Consider the following 22182-nt stretch of genomic DNA (forward strand, 5'->3'; position numbering starts at 1 on the left):
TAAAACATCTTAATGATTCTGTGTACACCCACACCCAAAGATTCCTGAGCTATACTTGTCCCTCCACATTTGCTGGGGTTAGGGGCACAGGAACCCTGTGAATGTGGAAAAACTTCAAATAACAAAAACACTATGTTTTTCATCTGAGAGAACACCTCTCTAGGAATCTCTAGGTCCCCTAGTGCAACTCTGTGCCAACATCTGCCAGACATTGACCACAGAATTGCACTGGAGGAGCTACACATGCCTAGTGAAGTATTCTCTCTAGTAATCTCTAGGCCCTTCAGTGTGACCTTTGGTTTAAGTTGACCACAGAGTTGCACTGGAGGATCTAGATATTCCTAGAGAGAAAATATTAATAAAATTTGTGAATAATCAAATCTGCAAAAGTCAAAGCTGCAGATGTGGAGGGATGAGTGTATTTATCTTGCAGTCTGTTTTCATAACACCTACAAAAGTCAGGTTTCTGCTGCTCCTGAAAACTCTTACCCTATTGAACAAGCTCTCTACCTTATTGAACAAGCTCTCCCCCTTGTTTTAAACAGTGCTTTATTGAGGGGCATGTGGTAGTTATAATGTCAGTCGAAAGCTGTGTGTAAAATTAACTGAAGTAAACATTGCAGGAAATCCCACATTTTCTTATTCAAAAATAATTGTAGTCATTTTAGTAGGGAGTTTACCGCATTAAAGTTGGAACGGCCCTTGAGCGTTCTTGGAGGACCATTCTGGGGATGGGAGGCGGCGGGGAACACTTTATATCGCACAGAGGAACGCCGTCACTGCTGCTGAGTGTTCCCCTTCCATTCTGGGAGCGTTCCCCAGGGCCGATTTTCAAGAACACTTTCTCAAGCGTTCTCGAAAATCATCCCTCTGGAACGCTTCCAGAACAGAAGGGGAATGCTCGGCGGCAGTGGCGGCGTTCCTCTGTGCGATATACAGCGTTCCCCGCCACCTCCTGTCCCCAGAACGGTTCCTTTAAGAATGCTCAAGGGCCATTCCAACTTTAATGTGGTAAACTCCTAGGTTTCCTTGCACCTTTTTCTATAAAACAGGGCAAAGCAAACCCATACAACAAGTGGATGTAATTAACATATCCTCAGTCACAGCTGACCGTGAATGAATAAATGAATGAATGAAGAGCGAGAAAGGAAGGTAGGAAGGTTCCTGCTGAGGAGGATCTTCCAAATTTACTTCAAAGGTGAAGTTTAATATCAAGGGTTCAAGAAGGTCAACATATTCTGTACTTCCAAACAAGGTGTTTCTTTTAGCATGTATTCCAACCACGCATATATGGAACATTATGGGAGGTCTAGACAGTGACTTATTTACTTGCTAGCCTTTCTATTTTCCCATTGCCCCTTTAACACTTTAGAAACACCTATAGACACAGACATCATCCTTATATCCAATTACAACCAGAAGGATTACAATTGCCAGTCTTAGCAAATGTATAACAAGTTAAACAAGTAAAGTTATGCACCACCTCCGTTTGTGTTTTGAGGTTGTTGTGTTGTATTTTGTATGATATTTTTAATTTTATTTGCTTTTTGGCAGCCATATGTTTCTACCCTCTCTGGCAAGGACTCTGTGGCAGTGATTTGCTACAGTACTTACAAAATAGAAGAAGGTTGCAGTGCTGCGTGGTTTTATCTTTCCAGTATTATTCTCAATGTTTTTCAAGATGTAGGACACTTTGATTTGTCTTGTTTGGCCACAAGGCAGGTCTTTGAATACTTGATGTATTTTCACAAAGCTTCCTGTCCTGGAGTAGAAACGCTGGACTGAATGAAAGGCTTCTGGGTAGTAAGGTAATAGCCAGCCATCACTATTGCAATTTTCATTTGGTTTGTATATTAGCTGTAGAAGTAGGGCCAGAGACAGAGGAGAAAAAATGGGAATTTTGTTATGGATGGCACAAATAAGTGCAAATTCACATTATTTCTATAAAGGAAATCAAACAAATCTGAATCATTGGGCAATGGAATAGAAAAGCCTTTGATGACTCTATGGTGGAAGTAGAGAGTCAGCGTGGCATAGTGATTTGAGTGTTGAACTAATATTCTGGAGACCAGGGTTTGATTTTCTGCTTGGCCATAAAACCCCACTTAGTGACCTTGGGCAAGTCACATGCTCTCAGCCTTAGGGGAAGGCAATGCCGAAAATCCTCTGAACAAATATTGCCAGGTAACCCCCACTATGGCCTTAGGGTCATCATAAACTGGAAACAACTTGAAGGCACACAACAACAAGGTGAAAGTATCACAGAGTTTTCTTGGCAAGGATTATTCACAGGATGATTTTCTTTGCCTTCCTCTGAGGCTGAGAGAGTGTGATTTGCCCAAGATCACCCAGAGGGTTTCCATGGCTGACTCGGGGTTTGATCCCTGCCTTCCAGAGTCATAGTTGAATGCTCAAACCACTACATCATTCCTATAGGGCCATTTGTGGAAGGAAGGTATTTGGAATGTAGAAGTGTGCAGGAGAGGAGAGGAGTTAATTTTTCTCCCCACAGAATCAGAGTTGGAAAGAACAACAAGGTCCATTTAGTTCAACCCTCTGCCATATAGGAATATACAACTAAGCGTCTATACATAAATGGATTATGTGATTGCTGCAGATTTTTGCACATCTGCATCAACATTTACTTGTCTTCACTTTCCTGAATTCACATCTGAACTCTCTGAAGATGCCAGCCACAGATGCTGGCGAAACGTCAGGAAGAAACTCTGCTAGAACATGGCCATATAGCCCGAAAAACCCACAAAAAAACTCTGTTTAAAGACCTCCAAAGGAGAGTCTACCCCAAGGCAGATCATTTCTTTATTATACTCTGTTCCATTCTTGCCCTCCGCAAAATGTCTAGTACTGTATCTCCTTCAGTACCATTCTAAACACATTTGACCTCACAAATGTACATTTTGATCCATCCATTGTTGATGGTGGTAGAAGGGAAAATATAAACCTGAGAAGCATCCTGCCTCTCCTTTCCTAGTCCTGCTTCTTTTGTCCCTGTCTCAAAGTGGCTTTTCTTTACAAACAAATTGAATCAACATTCTGTTCCACATCAGATATATCATGCAGTTAGACCTTTTGGCTCTGTCAGAATTCATGATCATATTCTGAGAAGTGGAATACAGCACAGGCATTTCTACAGGCTATTGTAATAATTCTGGAATCAGGATGCACTTCCCAGGTAGGGGGGAAAGCAGATAAATAGCAAACAATTTTTTAAAACAGAAGTAACCCATCATTCCAGGAAACCTAAAAACCTCTCAACTGACAGATAGTTTTACAAAGAGAAGTGTCAGGAAGATTATTAGACCAACTTATTATGTGTATCTGTATGTACGCATGCATGTGTGCACACATGCCTTCAGGTCATCTGTCAAATTATGGCAAACTCATGAATTTCACAAGGTTTCTTAGGCAAGGAATACTCAGAGATGGTTTTGTCAGTTCTTTCCTCTGAAATATAGCATACGCTGGAGTTTATCACACTGAGGTTATTGGAGTTAAGATCAGGGGTGAGTGCGGGTCGAATGATGCGAATTGACGTTATAACGTGACTGTTTTATCACACCTGGTTGCCCTTCCGAATTGAGGGGGAATTGAATCCAAGGCAAGTCACGTGATGCAGATTCAGGCAAAGCGGAGTGACTGCACATTGTATTACCACACCGGTGCGTACCTTGCGGATTTAACGATTCGAACTGGGATCCTTGCGCATGCTCAGTGGGGCTATGGACGCATCCTGAACCTTTGCACTTCCGGGGTTAAGAAGGGAGCCTGGTTTCACTTTCACGAGAATGACAGCTTCCCCTTTCTTCTTCCCTTCTATTTATTATATTTATTACGTGACAATGGGACAAATGAGTTACACCTTTTCTCAGTTTTAATGAAGTTAACAGTAAGGAGCAGGCATGTTCTGCTTTGCATTAATTTAAAATGAGGTATGCAATTTGTTATTCGGCCCATTATTTTTCCTTTGCTATATTTTCCAATAATGCAAAGTTTGTCAGAGCCGAATCAGGCTGGAATGAGTTGCAAACACACACTCCCACTGGAATGCTATTGGATTCTGAACGTAGCTTTGAAATCAGGGAAAAGCTGGACCTCTGCTTGTCAGCAAGCAGGTTTTGCGCCCACATTGGCTGTGTTGGTGACTTACCCTGAGAGAGAAATCTGGGCTCAAGATCTCTGAGGTATTGATGCAAAACTGAGCTGTGCCATTTCCGCTGGTGCTATAATTGCCCACGTTCTTGTCATTGAGCAGTAGTTGGACAGTCTCGTCTGCAATGGGGGAGTCATTGACATCAACCAGTTTCATCTAAAGGGAGAAAAGAAAAACAGGCACATTAAAAATCTAATTTATGACTGAGCAAAACTCTATCATAAGACACTCCAAGACATTACCTTTGTTTTTTTAACATCACTTTTGACTGTCCAAAAGTTTGTCACATGTTTAACCTATGGTGGAATGTTCACATTAATTTAAATATTTATGCAGTACATCTTAAATGCTCAAAGTGCTCCACATGCCTACAAAAGCCTATGCTGCAACTTCTTTCGCACAGTTAGTCTCAAAGGTGCTGCAAGATCCAATTGTACATACATCATATTAGCTATTCTTACAATGAAGTTTCATATTATTATCCCAATATTGCAAAAGAGGACAATTGAGGTAGACAAATATAGAGGGTTTGGAGAATCTGAATGTGGCTGTGATGGGATTTGATTTGGGGATTTTCCAGCTCACACTGCTAGCCATTGTGTCACTTGGTTGCTGCTATGCTGAGAGCCAGCGGAACAGTTCCAGATGGAACAAATGCACTAGGAGATTGCATTATTTGTTGTTGTAGCATTTCTTTTTGTTTGTTTTGATTTGCTTTAAAAAAACCTATCCACATTATGTTTATGTTGTTATGGACTATTTTCAGATGCAACATCTTAATCCCATACTTGCATAAATCTCTTTCCAATTCCAAGACATTTCAGTACATGAAAAAAGTGGCCTCTACTCATTGAGTATTTAAAATACTTTTTTAGTGTTTGAGTTCATCAGTAGATCAGTGAAATGGTACATTTGCATTATAGCACTAGAGGTCCAAAACACACTGCAGAAATAATCCAGTTTGAGACCGCTTTAACTGCCCTGGCTCAGTGCTAGGGAATTCTGGGAACTGTTTTTTGTGAGACATTTAGCCTTCTTGATCACAGGACTCTGGTGCCACAATAAACGGCAATTCCCAGGATTTCCTAACATTGAGCCAGGGCAGTTAAAACTGTCTCAAACTGGATTGTTTCTGCAGTGTGTTTTGAACCTCTATCTAAAACCAGAGGGCCACCATAGCAAACTATGCCCTGTTATTTTGGTTTTTTAATTTTAAAAAACCCTTTGAAAAAGCCCTGGTACAGATCCAAGGAATTGCTACAAACAGCCTCTATAAAGAATCGGATAAGTGAAAGTGACAACAATTGGCAAAACCAGGCAAAATCCAAAGTGCTATATCACGAGAAGCCATGTTTTTTTAGGCCAGTCTGGAAGGGCTCAGGGTTTATTGAATTTACTTCATATTTCTTGGGGGCACAAAGAAGAGCTCTGAAAACTGAGCCAGACTTCTGGAAACAAGATTGGCTTCCCTCAAATATCGCATATGTTTCATCTGTGAAGCATTGCCTCTCCTCAATTTTGTTTCAAACGTTCATTTAGCTGAAATTTGATTTATTCTGTGGATTAGAGATTTTGTTGATTAGCTAGAAAACCAGTTTTTCTGTCTATAGTCTTGTGTAGCAGTCCAAAAGAGCTGAAATTTATTGACTTGTATTTCATTTACAAGCATTTAAACTGGTTCATACTCGTCTTTTCATTTTACCTGTCCACAATATTCAAGTCCCCTTTTGTAGTTTGGGTCCATATTTTCAAACGTCACGGTCCCCACTACCCGAGAAATCGAAATGCTGGTTGACTTATCGATCTGTATCCCTGTGGGAGAATCCAAGGACAACAATATTAATTTGTCCTGAATTTAATAAGATTTCAGGTTAAGCATGGCAGATTAAAAATCCACTTTTAATTAATTATTCACATATTTATAACTTGGTGTGGGATGGAGTGGGCCAGTGTGGTGTAATGATTTGAGCTTTGGCCTAGGAGACTGACAAATGTTGAATCCAATTGAATCCTGGTTCAGCCATGGAAGTCCACTGGTTGACCTTGAGCAAGTCACATTTTCTCAGCCTCAGATGATAGAACTGGCAAACCTCTCTGAAGAAATTTACCAAGAAAAACCTATAATAGATTTGCCTTAGGATCACCGTGAATCAGAAATGACTGGAAGGCACACTACAGCAATACCTCTGTGTTGTGATGGGGTACAGATAATAAAACTTAAAACAGTTACAAAGCCATTATATATATATATATATATATATATATATATGAACAAAAATCCACAACCCAAGAGCAAAAGGCAAACCAATATTGAGGCCCAAAAGTAGGCACTGAAATTGTGCCACAAGCTGGGCCTCCAATAGACCCTTGGTCTTTGGTTCTATCTGCCTCCTTTTTAATGAAGCCAAGGGGTTTACCTGTTCCTTTCTCAATGATGGTGGCTTTTACATCAAGGTTCATCCAGTAACCTGAACGGTTAAGCTCAAAAGTCTTGGAGCTGAAGACATGGGAAAGACAGCCATCCTTGCCCAGCTGATAAAAGAAGAGTGGAAACAATCCAACATGAGCATAAGAAAAATAGCTTGTAGTGCTATTGTTATGAGCCAGCATGGCATAGTGGTTTGAGTGTTGGACTAGGACTCTGAAGACCAGGGTTCAGTTCTCAACTGGGCCATGTTGCCCACTAGGGCAAGCTTTGTTCAGAGAAGGTTTACCATTGTCTTCCTCTGAGGCTGAGAGCATGTGACTTACCCAAGTCACCCAGTGGGTTTCATGGCTGAGCTGGGAAGCAAACCCTGGTTTCTAGGGTCACAGTCCTATACTAAAATGACTATGTCACTCTGGCTCTCTCATCCATCCAACAGCAGATTGGAACAATTGAACACCTCCCAATGAAGTTGTTGACATGCTGGTGTTGGGATGATGGCTTGTTCCCCTTTTTTGGTTCCAGTCTATCATCCAGCAATAGATTGGAACAAAAAAGGCAGAACAAGCCAACATCCCTAACTTCATTGTCCCTGCCTCCTTCCACCTTGGGGACCATTGATTTGATTTTAAATTTTTAGAGGAAGTGCTACAACTCACATCAAACAGATTCAAAATGGATAGGAGAGAACAGCTATCTCCTGGCAGCGAAGCTATAATATATTCCATATCTTCACCCAAATCCACTAAATGAGAACAAGAATGCTGCTAAATGAGGCCCAGTGGTAATACTGTGCACACAACAAGGACTTATTTAACTTCACCGTATGCAGGATTGCATGCACTCATAATGTGACTGTGGAACAGTTTGCCTGGTCCTGGAGGAGAGGGCCAAAGAGATCAAGAAAACATTGGGAGAAAATGAAACGAAAGGAAAGGTAAGGGGCTCTGCAGACTGCCCCTAAGGGGTGATCTGTGGCCCCTTCAACTGTGCCAGATTGGGGCCGTGGCAATTGCCCTGATCTGGCCTTTTCAGGAAAGGGCACGATAGCTGTGGCGCTGCAGCTTTAAGGTGCTCCGTTGGTGATGGTTGCAGCGCCAAAGAAGCACAGTGATGCTGCGCACTGGGTGGAGTGGCGCATGGCACCACAGTGCCCTGGGGCGGAGTCAGGACATGCATCATGTGGATGCCACTCCCAGACTCCGCCCTTAGGCCAGCTTAATGGCTGGTCTGCACAGGGCCTAACTATGGCCCGGAACATACGCTTAGCAACCCTTACATGTGACGAGGGCGCCCAAGCTGCAGTGCGCCCACCAGACCGGGCACGTAATGGTAATATTGCAGCTGCACTGCCTCCAAACAGGGCGGCGCAGCTGTGACATCACCATGCCGGCACTGGCACTTTGGGGCGGCGGAAGTGTGTCACAAAAAAGAGCTGCTTTCCAGTACGTCTTTTCTGCTCTGCAGCAGCGCTGCACAATTTGGTTGCTGCAGCGCTCCTGCAGAGCAAAGAGAGGTGCCAGGGATGCACCTCTTTCTGGCGGTCTGTACCCTGCCTATGTTATCTTACCTCTTTAGTAACAGATACACAGAGGGGTTCCCTCTTACAGCTTCCATAAAAATTGAGATTTCTGCACACAGAGATCTGGGCTCTTCCTTCCACAGGCTGTCCATAGGTGTAACTGCAAGAGAAAGTAATATATTAGAGAAAAGAGAGCCTCAAGCACAGGTTAGAACTGGAAATGATAAGTAGACCATTCAGATATGCAAGTGTGTTTGATGTACTTTGCATTGTACTTGAGCATTCAGTCTCAATGATATAAATTCCATTCTTGTGTGTATGCACCTTTTCTATTTTCCATAAGAAAAAGATCTATTTTTCTCAGCAAATACTTTATTATCATCCTCTAGGCCTACCAGGTCTCAGGGTGTCAGGGGAAATCTTAGGAAATCACTATATTTCTCTTTGTCCCTAGAGTACAAATTGTCCCATCCCCAACTGAACTCCATGCATATGCATGCATGTGTGTGTGTGTGTGTGTGTTGTATGGAGTTGTATCACTTGGCAAAGAATTTTCAGGGAAGGATCCCTTTGTAATTTTTTTTTTTTTTTTGGCAGTATCTGGATTGGGCACTTGGAGGAACTAGAGAACATTTTTGTGCTATTTCTAATGGCAGAATAGCAACCATAACAGAGCACATATTAACAATAACAGTTAATATGACAGAGGCAATCTCGATCTCAAACAAAGCGTTGTGTATGTTGCTGATAAGAGTTTAAATTTTTCCCTCCTGAATTGGAGGGGAACTCTTGGTCTCCCAGAGTTCACATGGCCAAAAGATATGGCCTCTGCCTGCCTGGCTATCCCTCCATACCATCCTAACTGAGAACAACAACATCTTAACAAAATGTAGGCTGTGACTCTAACATTGTTATATTCCCCCATCCCCCAATGATGCCTGATGAAGAAGCCAGTGGATCATGTATTTTGTACATTTGGGTTCACCCAATAAAGGTATAGTTGTTTTGTGGATATTGGATGTCATTGTACTTAGTTAATATGTTAATAATGAGTAATCCGGATTGCAGAAAAAGTAACAAGTAACGATCTCCTAGGTGCTCAGACTAATCAATAAAGTGATTAGTTCCTTTCAAAAAGTAACATTCTGAGCTCTGAAAAACCTGAGAGCAAAGTCATGAGGGCATCTGTTTGGGATCATTGTGGCATTTGAGAACAGTGTCATTCAAAGTGGTCGTCTGTGGACAGGTGTCAGTTCAAGAGTCATCAGCTGCTCATCCACAGCACGTTTCCGAGAGAGAAACAATTGTATTCAGTGGTCATAAATATGTGTTTGGCTCTGGCACATTATGAAAAAACATTCCCTGTGGTCAGATTGATCAGCATTTATTTAGATCTCAACAAGTGCCAATGTATTACAAGTTCCAGCACCAGAGCAAGGCCTGGAAATCTCTCCATGTATTGTATGCAGGATGCAAGTTCTGATGGGAATGGCATCAATTGCTCTAGCTGTTAATACACACACACACACACACACACACAGAGAGAGAGAGAGAGAGAGAGAGAGAGAGAGAGAGAGAGAGAGATTTTCCTTCTTAACATGTGCTGATATACTGGGTCACTGTGTTTTATGCACATCTGGGATTTTGCTGCTACTCTTCTGCCTTGTTTCTGTAGGTCAGCTGACCCCAGGGCCCTTTCACATTATACAGTTATAGCACTATGATTCCACCTTCACTGCCATGGCATCCCGGAGTTTGTAGTTTCCTCGGGGAACCAGAAGAAGACTTCTCTGGCTAAGATTTCTAAATGTCCCTCCCTAAACTGTATATCTCTTTGTTTGCTATTTGCTTTTTTCTTTCTCTCCACTCTTTTTCCTGCTATTGCTGTCATACTTATCACTATTTTGTGATGAAGGTATTAGGAAATGGCTATATATAGGTGCCCTTGCTCTCAGCCTGAAGGGAAGACATTGGCAAACCTACTCTGAACAAATCTTGCCATGAAAACCCCATGATAGGTTTGCTTTAGGGTTGCCATAAATTGGAAACAACTTGAAGGCACATAACAACAACAATATATCTAATACGCAGATCTTTGGTCACAGTAAAATGAGCATGTGTGTATTAGTACAGAGTGCTGAGGATAATGCAAAAAGCCAAGAAGCCCTGGTGGCGCAGTGGGTAAATGCCTGTACTGCAGCCATTCACTCGAAACCACAAGGTTGCGAGTTCAAGACCAGCAAAAGGGCCCAAGCTCGACTCAGGCTTGCATCCTTCCGAGGTCGCTAAAATGAGTACCCAGACTGTTGGGGGCAAATTAGCTTACTTGCTAATTAGCTTACTTGCTGTTCACCGCTATGATCTTTGGAATAGCGGTATATAAAAAAAAATAAAACAAAAAAAAAAAAATAAAAAGAAGACAAACAAGTGATCCCTGAGCAGATAAGCCTGAAATACCTCTAGAAGCTAAGATGATTAAATTGAGGCTGTTTTACTTTGGCCCCATCATGTGAAGGCATGACTCACTGAAAAAGACAATAATGCTAGGGAAGATAGAAGGCAGAAGAAAGAGAGGAAGACCATATGCCAGATGGATGAATTTAATCAAGGAAGTCATGGGCCTGAAGTTACAGGACCTGAGCAGAGCAGTGAAGGGCAGGAGGTCTTGGAGATGTCTCATCCACAGGGTAGCTATGAGTTGGGGACAATTCCAGGGCAGCTAACAACAAACAACAACTAGCTTATATGAGAGCCAGTGTGGTGTAATGTTTTGAGTGTCAGACTACACTCTGAAGACCAGGATTCAAATCCCCACTCAGCCATGGAAACCTAATGGATGACCTGGAACAAGTCATCCTCTCTCAGCCTCAGGGGAAGGCAAAGACAAAACCCACTCTCAACGCATCTTGCCAAGAAAACCCCACGATAGGCTCACCTTAGGGTCACCATAAGTTGGAAATGACTTGGAGGCACACAACAACAACAACTAACCTGTGGCCCTTCATACGTTCTATGTACTGCAGAAGATTCAAGTGGTCTAATTCACCCTAATGTACATTTATGTACATTATTTTGCCAGTGTTGTATAATGCCTGCCCATTTCTGACTACATATCAAATTATGGACTTGAAATTTTCGGGAATAAGACTGAGAACGTGGCAAGCCTAGTTTATTTTTCATTCACCATTCTCCCCCACCACCACCTTCTCTTCATCCACTCCTCCTGTATCTCACTTGGGACAATCTTCACAAAACACACTCATGGTGAACAGGATACAGCAATGCTGATTAGCAATAGTATTCTTAGCTGTTTTTGCATGATATAGTGTCTAATACTGTGCTCTGCAACTTTTTAATGGATGAAAACTGGGGCATGTGTGGCCCAGCAATATCAGAATGTGGTCAGGAGGACAGAAGGTATTACTGAGGAAGAATATACAACCTAGGAGAGGGAGCCCTAGTGGTGCAGTGGTTAAACACCAGTTCTGCAGCCACAGCATTGTGGTTTGATCCCAGGGCTCCAGGTTAAGACCCTGATCCTCTATTGCCCCCCTGGCTCAGTTAATTACATACAATTGACAATTATTTATGTACTCCTTTCCATTTTGAACTCAGTTTGCAGCAGGTGAAGTAGCCTTAAAACAAAGGAGGAAAGTGGGAGGAGGGGAGAGAAATGGAGACATTTTAGAAGCATCTGAAAAATGAGATGATAGAGGAATAATAGGAATTATCCCTGCCAAATCAGGACCATTGGAGGGTTTGTACTACTTACACACTGCACACCTTCACTACAAAATCTGGATTCTCCACAGAAACTGTTTTTGGTGCACTGATGGTGGCATCAAACTTTGGTAATACTGGGGAAGGAAAATAAGACACATTCTGTATATTTTGTCAGAGCTTCAAGTTTACACGTTTAAATGTTTTAGTCTGCAGGACAGGCAAAATTAAGGGAGGAGCAGCTGCTCAATGAAATAGTGCAACTTTTGTCATAGGCCCGTTACAGATGGGCATAAAGTACGGACTGGGTTCATACTAGGGTTAGAAAGGTGCGTCCCTTCTGGATGCCCCTAACCCTAATACGGACCGAGTCCATACAAAGTGGTGGCGCCCGTTCCACACGGGGGCCACCATCTTGACGTAGCGGATGCTTTGCGTCCGCATATCGCACAGCACATATGATGCCGCGAGTGCGCCATTGGCGCCTCGCGGCGTCATAATTGCGCCTCAAAGAGAAGTGCCATTTTGGCACTTCTTATTTGCAGCGCGGAGGAGCCGCACGGTTTGGATGCTGGGGCTCCTCTGCACTGCAACTGGCAGCGGCACGAGACCACCCGTTTTGGATGGTCTGTAACGCACCAAAGATTGGAAATTTTCACGAAGAGGAGAATTCTTTATGTGGTATTTCCTGTATAATTTCCTTAGGAGAACCTTGCCAGGCTGTTCACTGATGGCTTTTAACACACTGAGAAAAACCTTTCTTTTTCAAAAGACTGTTTCCTGAGCCAGCATTCTAAATTTTAGTTTATTCCTACATTTGCTTTGCCACAGAGCTGAAACTTATGCCATTCCATCTTTTTATGAGATACCACTACTCCAAACATCCCTCACAGATGACCAGATTGGTAGAGGCTAATGGGAACTTGAGCCCAACAGTAAGTGAAAAGCCATGGGTTTCCTTGTCCTGTTCACCATTCTTTTTAAAATTAGGTTTAAAAAGGATTTTCATTCTTGTTTTCTAAACTGTCCAGGAATCAGGGGGAAGGACGTGTCCTGTCTCAGAGCAAACTGAGAAAGTGGGGCATACATTATAGGCAATATTGTTCTTGTCCATTTCCCCTGAATTAGATGAATCATATTAGGACTTTATCACACAAGGCAGTAAATAAGAACTAAAGCAAGATATTAGAATATTTGGCCAATCTTTATCACACAATGTGTCTATTCAGTTGCCGGTTTGCATTGCCTTTGTTTCTGGAGCACACCTTTTCATTGACAGAGAAAACTTATCAATAGACTTCTAATATTCTTCCTATTCCATGAGTTACAGCATAATAGCAGCAAAAATTAAAAAATGAAAGGAGCAGAACCTTGGCAAAGACATATCTGTACTGAAAGGCATGGAAAACAGGGTTACAGAGCCATGTAGAAGGGACCAGAGATTGCCAAAGCAGCACCCTCACACAATTAAAGATTGTGTTGTCAAACCGATATGTTCTTGTTGCTTCACTAACATAATTGTTGTGAGAAGAAAAAAGCCCAATTCCCACTTACCTCTTGATTCGATTCCTGAAACTGGTTCAGCAAACATAGTGATCCCCGCTATTTTTGACACTGGTTAAATGGGTAAAAACCATCCCCCCCACTTTCCAAATCGCTTCAGCAATTCGAATTAAATGGGAACCATGGTGGTTTAAGCCGATTCATTTGGAATCACGATCCAGTTTAAACCATAGTGGGAACAAGGCCCAGGTGCAGTCACTTGAATGCAGGCACTCTAATGGTAAAGGGGATGAAGCAAACATCAACATAGAGAAACATTTTGTTTACAGCTCTACAGCTGTGTTGTACTTGGCTCTGTTTTAAAAAAAGATGTCTTTTCTCTTAAAATGTCTGGAGAAATTAAATTACATCTTAACATTAGTAATTGCTATACAGCTTCAGATCTTGTGAAAACAGCAGATGTAGATATTTACCATATTTCTCCGCAGTAAAAGAATGAGAGGTCTTGGCTCCTGATGTCTTCTGCACAATGATTTGATAGTCCCCCAGGATTGGTTCAGGAATCAGTTGGAATGAGAGTTGGACAATTGAAACGTCAGATGTTACATTTAGCCACTGATATATCCGGTTGCCCTGGGGATCCTGAAAAGGCAGAACAAGGTTGAGCTCAGATAGTGTACAAAAACACCTATTTAAGTTGCTTAGATTCAGGAGAACTTGAACTACTGGTGACCACCTGGTTGCCCTGGGCTATGTCTGGGCAACTTCTATCTAGTAGTCAGCAGTGATGTAGTCAAGTCTTTTAGTCCAAACCTCAAAATCAAGTTTCAAGTCTATACCTTCAAGCATTAAGTTGAGTCTCAAGTCCTTGCGAAATACTTTCAAGTCAGGTTGCGAGTCTCAAGTTTGGGAGCCACGTTTTAACAGTGGAAAAGGCAGTGGGGTGTGTTTCTGAGGGGTAACAGCAAGTGTGTTTAGCAATGGGCTTGCAGCAGGACTTGAGGTTTCCTTGGCAGCCTGCTGCACATCAGAGTAGCATTCTAAAGGTTTTTGTTCTGATTGTCAAAATACGTTGCATTCTACTGTGCCAATTGCTATTGTTGAAATGACACGTGAATACAAGTTATTTCCCCCCACTATACCCACTACTAGCAGTGAATTCAGCTACAAATTGCCAAATGGATGCTAAACCAAAGAGAGGGAAAATGTGGTCTGCAGCCTGTATGAAGCCCTCCAATTGTTTTTCCACCCTATAACTCACCCCAAGCCCTGAGACCTTCAAAATGTTAGGGCCCAAAGCAGCCTAGAATAATCAACTGTTTCTCATGGGATAGTGGCTCACCTTTAACATCACTCAAAACAGCAGAAAACTGGTCCCCAAACCCAGTGGCATTACCACCTCTGGTGTCACCCAGTGTAGGAAAGGGGCTTTCTGGGGGAAGGACTTCCAGGGGCAGGGCTTCTAGAGGCAGCATGCTCACACTCAGCCTTCCTCAGTGCTGCTGGGTCATTCTTCTTATGAGAAGAACAAAGAAATGGAACCGAGGGGTGGGGTGGGGGCAACCGGGTGTCACCCTTCTTCGTTTTAAAATAAATATTTGTATTGTTTTCCTTACAGACACATCTTGAAACAATATAGAATAAAATACAAAACATAAAAACATAAAATTCCACACATTCAATTACTTATATTCATCCACAAAGATCCTCAGGCATTTCATTCAACTATTCTTACTTCCATTTAGTACCACTTGTCTATAAATTCATCTAAACACAACTTGTTTCATAATCTCTACCTACCTGTTGATTCTACGTTCCATAACTTAAAGCAAGTTATTATTATTATTATTATTAACCTTTATTTATAAAGCGCTGTAAATTTACACATTACACAGTTCCTTCCTTTCATCTCTTGTCTATAGGTTTCTTACTTTAATCTTAAAATCCTATCAGAGCTAAGTCATCCTAGGTATTACTTATAAATTTAATAACTATGGCCTGATGCAGACTGGCACGTTGTGCTGGCCTGCGGGTGGAGTTACTGTTCAGTGTCCACACACTGGACACCATAACGCCACCCCTAGGACACCATTTTGGCATGCGCTGGTCCACACAGTGCACGCCATCATAACACCCCTCCAGTGCTGCATCCACTTGTCATAAAGCCACGCTGCAGCAGCTATGTTACCCATTTGCAGTTCCTTCTTGCACTCTCTGGAGGCCGGATAGGGGCTGTGGCATGAGGTTGCCATGGCTCTGATCCGGCCATTAAAGGGGCAGCTGCAGACTGCCACTTTGGGGCAGTCTGTATAGCCCCTATGTCCCAGTAGCTATGGGGCTGTACAGATGGGTGGCATGCAGCTGCCCCTTTTCTGGGTGGATGGGGGCCATGGCAACCTCACAGCACAGCCCTAATCTGGCCTCTGGAGAATGCAAAAAGGAAGTGAAAAAAACAGCTCTGTTTTGTGCTCTCCAAGGGTCACCATAGCCATGGCGGCACGGCTTTTGGACGCCCCTTCAGCACTGCATCATTGTGCCATGTAGACCAATGCATGCCAAAATGGTGCCCTAGGGGCAGAGTTAGCGCATCCACAAAGTGCCGGTCTGTATAAGCCCTTGGTCACTCTTCCTCTTGGGTGTCACTCAGTGTGGGCCACACACCCCACACTCTTACTAGTACTGCCACTTACCAAACCCAGAAATTGAAACTTGATTTCTGGATGCTTCTGGGTAGGATTTCCAAATATTCAATGCCTGAATCCCTTTTAAATTTCTCAGGGCCAGAGGAAGAAATCTCAGGGAGCAATCTCAGAGCACTTCCTTGAAAATTGTGTGTATCTGCATTTTCCTCATTAGGTAACTTTTATTTGAATGGCATGTTCTGTGCAACTATGATTGATGTATAATATGTCATGCTGAATGACATCACTAGTGGCTGCTCCTTGTAACATCAATCTTGTAACATCAACTGGATCGGCCCATGGGATCACAAAAAGTCATCCCTTGGTCTCAGGTTTTAAGCTTAAAATGTTCTGACCTGACCTGACAAGCCTAACTCTGGGTCTCATTTTCAAGTGATTTTTTGAAAATACAATACAATACAATATTCATATTCTTATTTTTATTCTTATTATAATTTTAAAATCCCTGACATACCGCCATTGTGACAATAAACATTAGGCCTATTTTCAGACAGTCTGCTTCTTATCCTAGTCTGGATTAGTCCCTTCACCATCAAATGTATAACACAATACCCATAGAAAACAAAAACAAAGTGTCTCTTACCTGTATGGTGATCAATGGATACTGAAAGAGATGAATGAGAAGGAAGTGTTAGAGCTTGGAGTATTATTTATTCTTTAATGCTGACAACATTTAAGAGACGAGCTTTTGAACTCCTAATGTACTCATATTTTAATGGGCTGATTTCTAATATGGGATTAAAACTGCACACTTTGACTGTCTCAACATAAATTTTAATGGCAGTGGAAGACAAAGAGTTGAGTAGGGAGCATTTTTCTCATTTGCAGGGCTCCCCAAAACCTAAAAACTGCACATGGAAAGGGTCCACTATACTTTTCTTTTGGTCACTTGCAAAGGAAAGCCTAGCTTTCTGTGTCCACACTGCTTTGGTAAGAGCTTAAAATTTTAAAGTGAAGCCATTTCTTTTGGTCACTGGGAGGAGGAGGAGCTAGAAGTTCTACAAAACTGCTGGTGGAGGAATTCTGGGACATCCTTGCAAAGAGGTACTGAAGCAGCGGTTTGTGGGCCTGACAAGATGTCTTGGCAGATGTGCTGTCTCCCTGGGGCAAAGATCTGTGATGTGACAGAGAGGCTGACAAGACAAGTTGCTGGGGAAGAGGAGGTCACTTCACATACAACAGAAGTAGATGGCTGGAGGAGTGTCACACACAGAAGTAGGGTAACCAGGGAATGTTCTGTGAGGTTGCGGCTGCAGAATCGTTTTGAATCTCTCTCTATTATCAAGGATGATGAGGAAGGATAGCAGGGACAGACTTCAGGGACAAAGCAGGAGACCCTAGGAGTAGCACCGAAGGGAACAGCCGCTGCTAAGCCTCGGGGGAGGCGTGTGGTGGGCATGGGGGACTACTTGCTGAGAGGTACAGAAGCAGCGGTTTGTGGACCTGACAAGATGTCTCGGGAAGTGTGTTGTCTCCCTGGGGCAAAGATCCATGATGTGACAGAGAGTCTGACAAGACTTGTCAAGCCTACTGACTGTAACCCCTTTTTTTTGGTTCATGCAGGAACCAATGATACTGCAAGGCACAGCCTTCAGAATATCAAGGCTTTGGGTAGGAAGTTGAAAGAGGTGGATGCACAGGTTGTCATCTCTTCTCCCAGTCGAAGGGCATGGTCCAGGAAGGGAGAAGAAAAATAGTAGAGGTGAATAACTGGCTCTGCAGATGGTGCCGTCAAAAACGATTTGGATTTTTGGATCATGGTTTGAGGTTCCATGAGGAGGGACTTCTGGCAAGGATGGATGACAAAGGAACTTTCAACTGATCTAAGTTTTAAACGGAACATGTATAAGAAATGGAAAAAGGGGGAAATTACCAAAGGAGAATTCAAACAAATAGCAAGCACATGTAGGGGTAAAGTCAGAAAAGCTAAAGCACAGAATGAACTCAGGTGTGCTAGAGAGGTTAAGAACAACAAAAAGGGCTTTTTTGGATATGTCTGCAGCAAAAGGAAGGAAATGGTAGGACCACTGCGTGGAGAAGATGGAAAAATGCTAACAGGGGACAGAGAAAAGGCAGAATTACTCAACACCTTCTTTGTCTCAGTCTTCTCAGAAAAGGAAAAGGGTGCTCAACCTGAGGATAATGGAGCAGAGGACAGAATAGAGGAATTTCAGCACAAAATATGTAAAGAGGTAGTACAGGAATATCTGATTAATTTAAACGAATATAAGTCTCCAGGACCTGATGAACTACATCCAAGAGTATTAAAAGAACTGGCAAACGTAATATTGGAGCCATTGGCAATAACCTTTGAGGACTCCTGGAGAACAGGAGAAGTTCCAGCAGACTGGAGGAGGGCAAACATTTCCCCCATCTTCAAAAAGGGGGAAAAAAAGAGGATCCCAACAATTATCGTCCAGTTAGTCTGACATCTATACCAAGAAAGATTCTAGAGCAGATCATTAAACAGAGAGTCTGTGAACATCTAGAAGGCAATGCCATAATCAAAAAAAGTCTACATGGGTTTCAGAGAAAGAAGTCATGCCAGACAAATCTAATCTCTTTTTTTGATAAAATTACCAGCTTGTTAGATGAAGGAAATGCTGTGGATATAACATATCTCAATTTCAGTAAGGCCTTTGACAAAGACTCCCATGATATTCTTGCAAACCAACTGGTGAAATGTGAGCTAGACAATGTAACTTACATGGATTTGTAACTGGTTGAACGGCCGAACCCAAAGGGTGCTCAGCAATGGCTTCTTTTCATCCTGGAGACAAGTGACCACAGGACTTTGTCCTGGGCCCAGTACTGTTCAACATCTTTATCAATGACTTGGATGACAGAATTGGGGGCATACTTACCAAATTTGCAGATGACACCAAATTAGGAGGAGTAGCTAACACCCCAGAGGACAGGATCAACATTCAAAATGACCTGAATAGACTAGAAAGTTGGGCCACAGCTAACAAAATGAACTTCAACACGGAGAAAGGTAAGGTACTGCACTTAGGGCGGAAAAATGAAATGCACAGATATAGGCTGGGGGACACCTGGCTGAATGAAACTACATGTGAAAGGGATCTGGGAGTCCAAGTAGACCACAAGTTGAACATGAGTCAACAGTGCGATGGGGCAGCTAACAAGGCCAATGGGATTTTAGGCTACATCAATAGAAGTATAGTGTCTAGATCAAGGGAAGTAACAGTGCCACTATTCTGCTCTGGTCAGGCCCCACCTGGAATATTGCATCCAGTTCCGGGCAAATGGCCTTTGGTCTAAGCGTTAATAAATGACTGACTGACTGACTGACTGACTGACTGACTGACTGATTGATTGATTGATTGATTGATTGTAGCACCTTTGAGACTTACTGAAGGAAAGAGGTTGGCAGCATGAACTTTTGTAGACTTAGGTCTACTTCCTCAGATGCATTTGGTAGACTTAAGTAGACTTAAGTCCACAAAAGCTCATGTTGTCAACTTCTTTCTTTCAGGTTAGTCTCAAAGGTGCTACAAGAACTCTTTACATACTGATTTTACAAACTAACACTGGTATATCTTTGAATTTTACAGATAATACAAGATAATTCTTTCTGTTATAACAAGTTGTAAGCTGCTACACTTTTAAAAGGAATAATTGTCTTTTATTGTGGTTAGAGATCCCATTCCACCACAGGTCTCTTATTTATTTCCTTGCCAGCTACAGCAAGGCCTACTTCATTTCCAAGAAACAGTTTTCGAAAGACACACAAACACAATGGAGTCAGTTTTGCGCAGCATCTGAATTAAATGAAGTCATTAGTCAAACTAAAAATGCTGCTATGTGCTAAGCAATCATGCACACATAAAAGTAGCCAAATGGCTTCTTAAAACAGCTTAATTTGGTTTCATCCAGAATTACTAGCATAAACCCCTTTATGTGGAATGCTGACTAAAGGATTTTGGCCTAAATCCTATTATTAGATCAAACTAGAATATATCCATTGAAACAATGGAAATTTGGTAAGTCAATACTGATGCAAACTACGTTGACAAAGTGTCTTTGTCTAATTTGGGAATGCCATTGTATTTAGGCTTTTACCTTCACCTTTGGGGTTTGTTTTGTTTTCTGCCTTGCTTGCTTTTCGGACAGCCTTTTGCCCACTTAAATAAATAGCTAGGCCAATAGATAAGGTTCCAGTTCCATCTACAGAAATATTAACCTGCAGTTATAACCGGGTCAAGTGGATCTGATTATTTCTAAAGATGTAAATATACATGAGAAGCCTTCTTGTTATACTATCTTTGTTTTAGAAAAAATATTTGATATTATCCAATACTCATCATGTACATATAAGCTATATTCCTATGATGTAATAACTACTACATGGATAGTGTACGTGGAATTTCTCTTTTTTTCTTTTTATAGTTGCAAATGAATAATAATAATAATAATAATAATAATCAGAAATAGCGTTTTTGGGAAATTCTTCCTCCCATCCATATACTTACAGTCTCAGGAACTGGTCTGAAATCTGTATCCAAAGCAACAACTCGGAAGAGCACTGAAGAGAGAAGAAAAGATTGTGAGGGAAATTTGTGTACTTCCAACAAAATAAGTAAGCACCTGTTAGGTTTATCATTCAGATAAACTAGATTCTAGGAGTGTGCAGGGTGGGGTGGGGGGACTGACATAAATTAAACGTTTCTCTCATTATCTCTTATAGAATTGTAGAGTTAGAAGAGATCACCAGGACCATCCAGTCCAACCCCCTGCCATGCAAGTACTCATAATCAAAGCATCCCCAACAGATGGCCATCCAGCCTCTGTTTAAAGACCTCTAAGGATGGAGATTCCACTACACTCCCCGAGGGAGTTTGTTCCACTGTCGAACAGCCCTTACGGTCAGGAAGTTCCTCCTAATGTTGAGGTGGAATCTCTTTTCCTGTAGCTTGCATCCATTGTTCCATGTTCTAGTCACTGGAGCAGCAGAAAACAAGCTTGCTCCATCCTCAATGTGACACTCCTTCAAATACTTAAACAAAGCTATCATATCACCTCGTAACCATATCTTTACCAGGCTAAATATCCCCACCCCCCAAATCTTTCCTCATAAGACATGGTTTCCAGGCCCTTCACTATTTTGGTGGCCCTCCTTTGGATATGCTCCAATTTGTCAACATCTTTTTTGAGTTGTGGTGTCCAGAAGTGGAGACAGTATTCCAGGTGAAGCCTGACCAAGGCAGAATAGAGTGGTACTATTACTTTTGTTGATCTGGACACTATACATCTATTGAGGCAGCCTAAAAAGCATTGGCCTTTTTAGCTGCTACATCACATTGCTGACTGATGTTCAACTTGTGGTCTACTAGAATGCCTAGATCCCTTTCACACACAGTGTCCTTAAGCCAGGTGTTCCCCATCCTATATCTATGCATTTCATTTTTTCTACCTAAGTGCAGTATCTTACATTTCTCCCCATTGAAGTTCATTTTGTTAGTTTTGGCCAAGCTTTCTATTCTATTAAGGTCATTTTGAATTTCGCACCTGTCCTCTGGGGTATTAGCTACTTCTCCTAATTTGGTGTCATCTGTAAATTTGTGCACAACACTTCTGTGCACTACAGCTTTACAGGGTTGATTTGAGTTTTAAATGGATGTACGCTATAGATACTTTAGTCCACTCCCTATAGGCATCTGATTTCTTGACTACCTCTATTTAGTTATTTATTTAGAGTATTTATACTCTGCTTTTCAGCCACAAAGGCTCTCTAAGATTCACCTGCCTTCCCTAACCATTAAACACTCCTCTTCATCTTAAACATGGTTTCTGAACATGTCAGAAAGGTGATATCTCTTCTAATAAATAATATTTCCATAGTTCTTTCTTATCCTGTAATGACTGCTTGTAACTGATGTGGTACTATAAAAACGGTTGCCATTCATAGGTCCTGGGGGCATATTTGACCCTTAAAGGTTTCCACAGCTCTCCCCGAGAGAAGCAATGAGACAACACACTGTAAGCAACAAATCAATTCCTTTTGCAACAAAATTGAAGACAAAACACTCACACTGTTTCTGCTTAAAAGTGCCCCTAAAGGACATTGGAAAATTAGTCGCCCAACTTAATAAATACCCAGAGTTGAGTAGGCAATGGG

General features: G+C 41.9%; 1 protein-coding gene across 1 annotated transcript in view; it reads right to left on the reverse strand.

Moving 5' to 3' along the window:
- The window catches only part of LOC121920608 (ovostatin-like), a 72754-nt gene that overhangs the window by 45621 nt on the left and 4951 nt on the right, over window positions 1-22182 (reverse strand). Inside the window, exons 4-12 of the mRNA XM_042447737.1 lie at window positions 20537-20589; window positions 16627-16647; window positions 13815-13983; window positions 11891-11975; window positions 8167-8278; window positions 6589-6703; window positions 5874-5983; window positions 4169-4327; window positions 1615-1857 (exon numbers count right to left, since the gene is read on the reverse strand). Of these exons, the coding sequence (XP_042303671.1) occupies window positions 1615-1857; window positions 4169-4327; window positions 5874-5983; window positions 6589-6703; window positions 8167-8278; window positions 11891-11975; window positions 13815-13983; window positions 16627-16647; window positions 20537-20589 (1067 nt within the window). The remainder of the gene's footprint in view (window positions 1-1614; window positions 1858-4168; window positions 4328-5873; window positions 5984-6588; window positions 6704-8166; window positions 8279-11890; window positions 11976-13814; window positions 13984-16626; window positions 16648-20536; window positions 20590-22182) is intronic.

This window comes from Sceloporus undulatus, chromosome 2, assembly GCF_019175285.1.
Source record: "Sceloporus undulatus isolate JIND9_A2432 ecotype Alabama chromosome 2, SceUnd_v1.1, whole genome shotgun sequence".
Taxonomy (NCBI): domain Eukaryota; kingdom Metazoa; phylum Chordata; class Lepidosauria; order Squamata; family Phrynosomatidae; genus Sceloporus; species Sceloporus undulatus.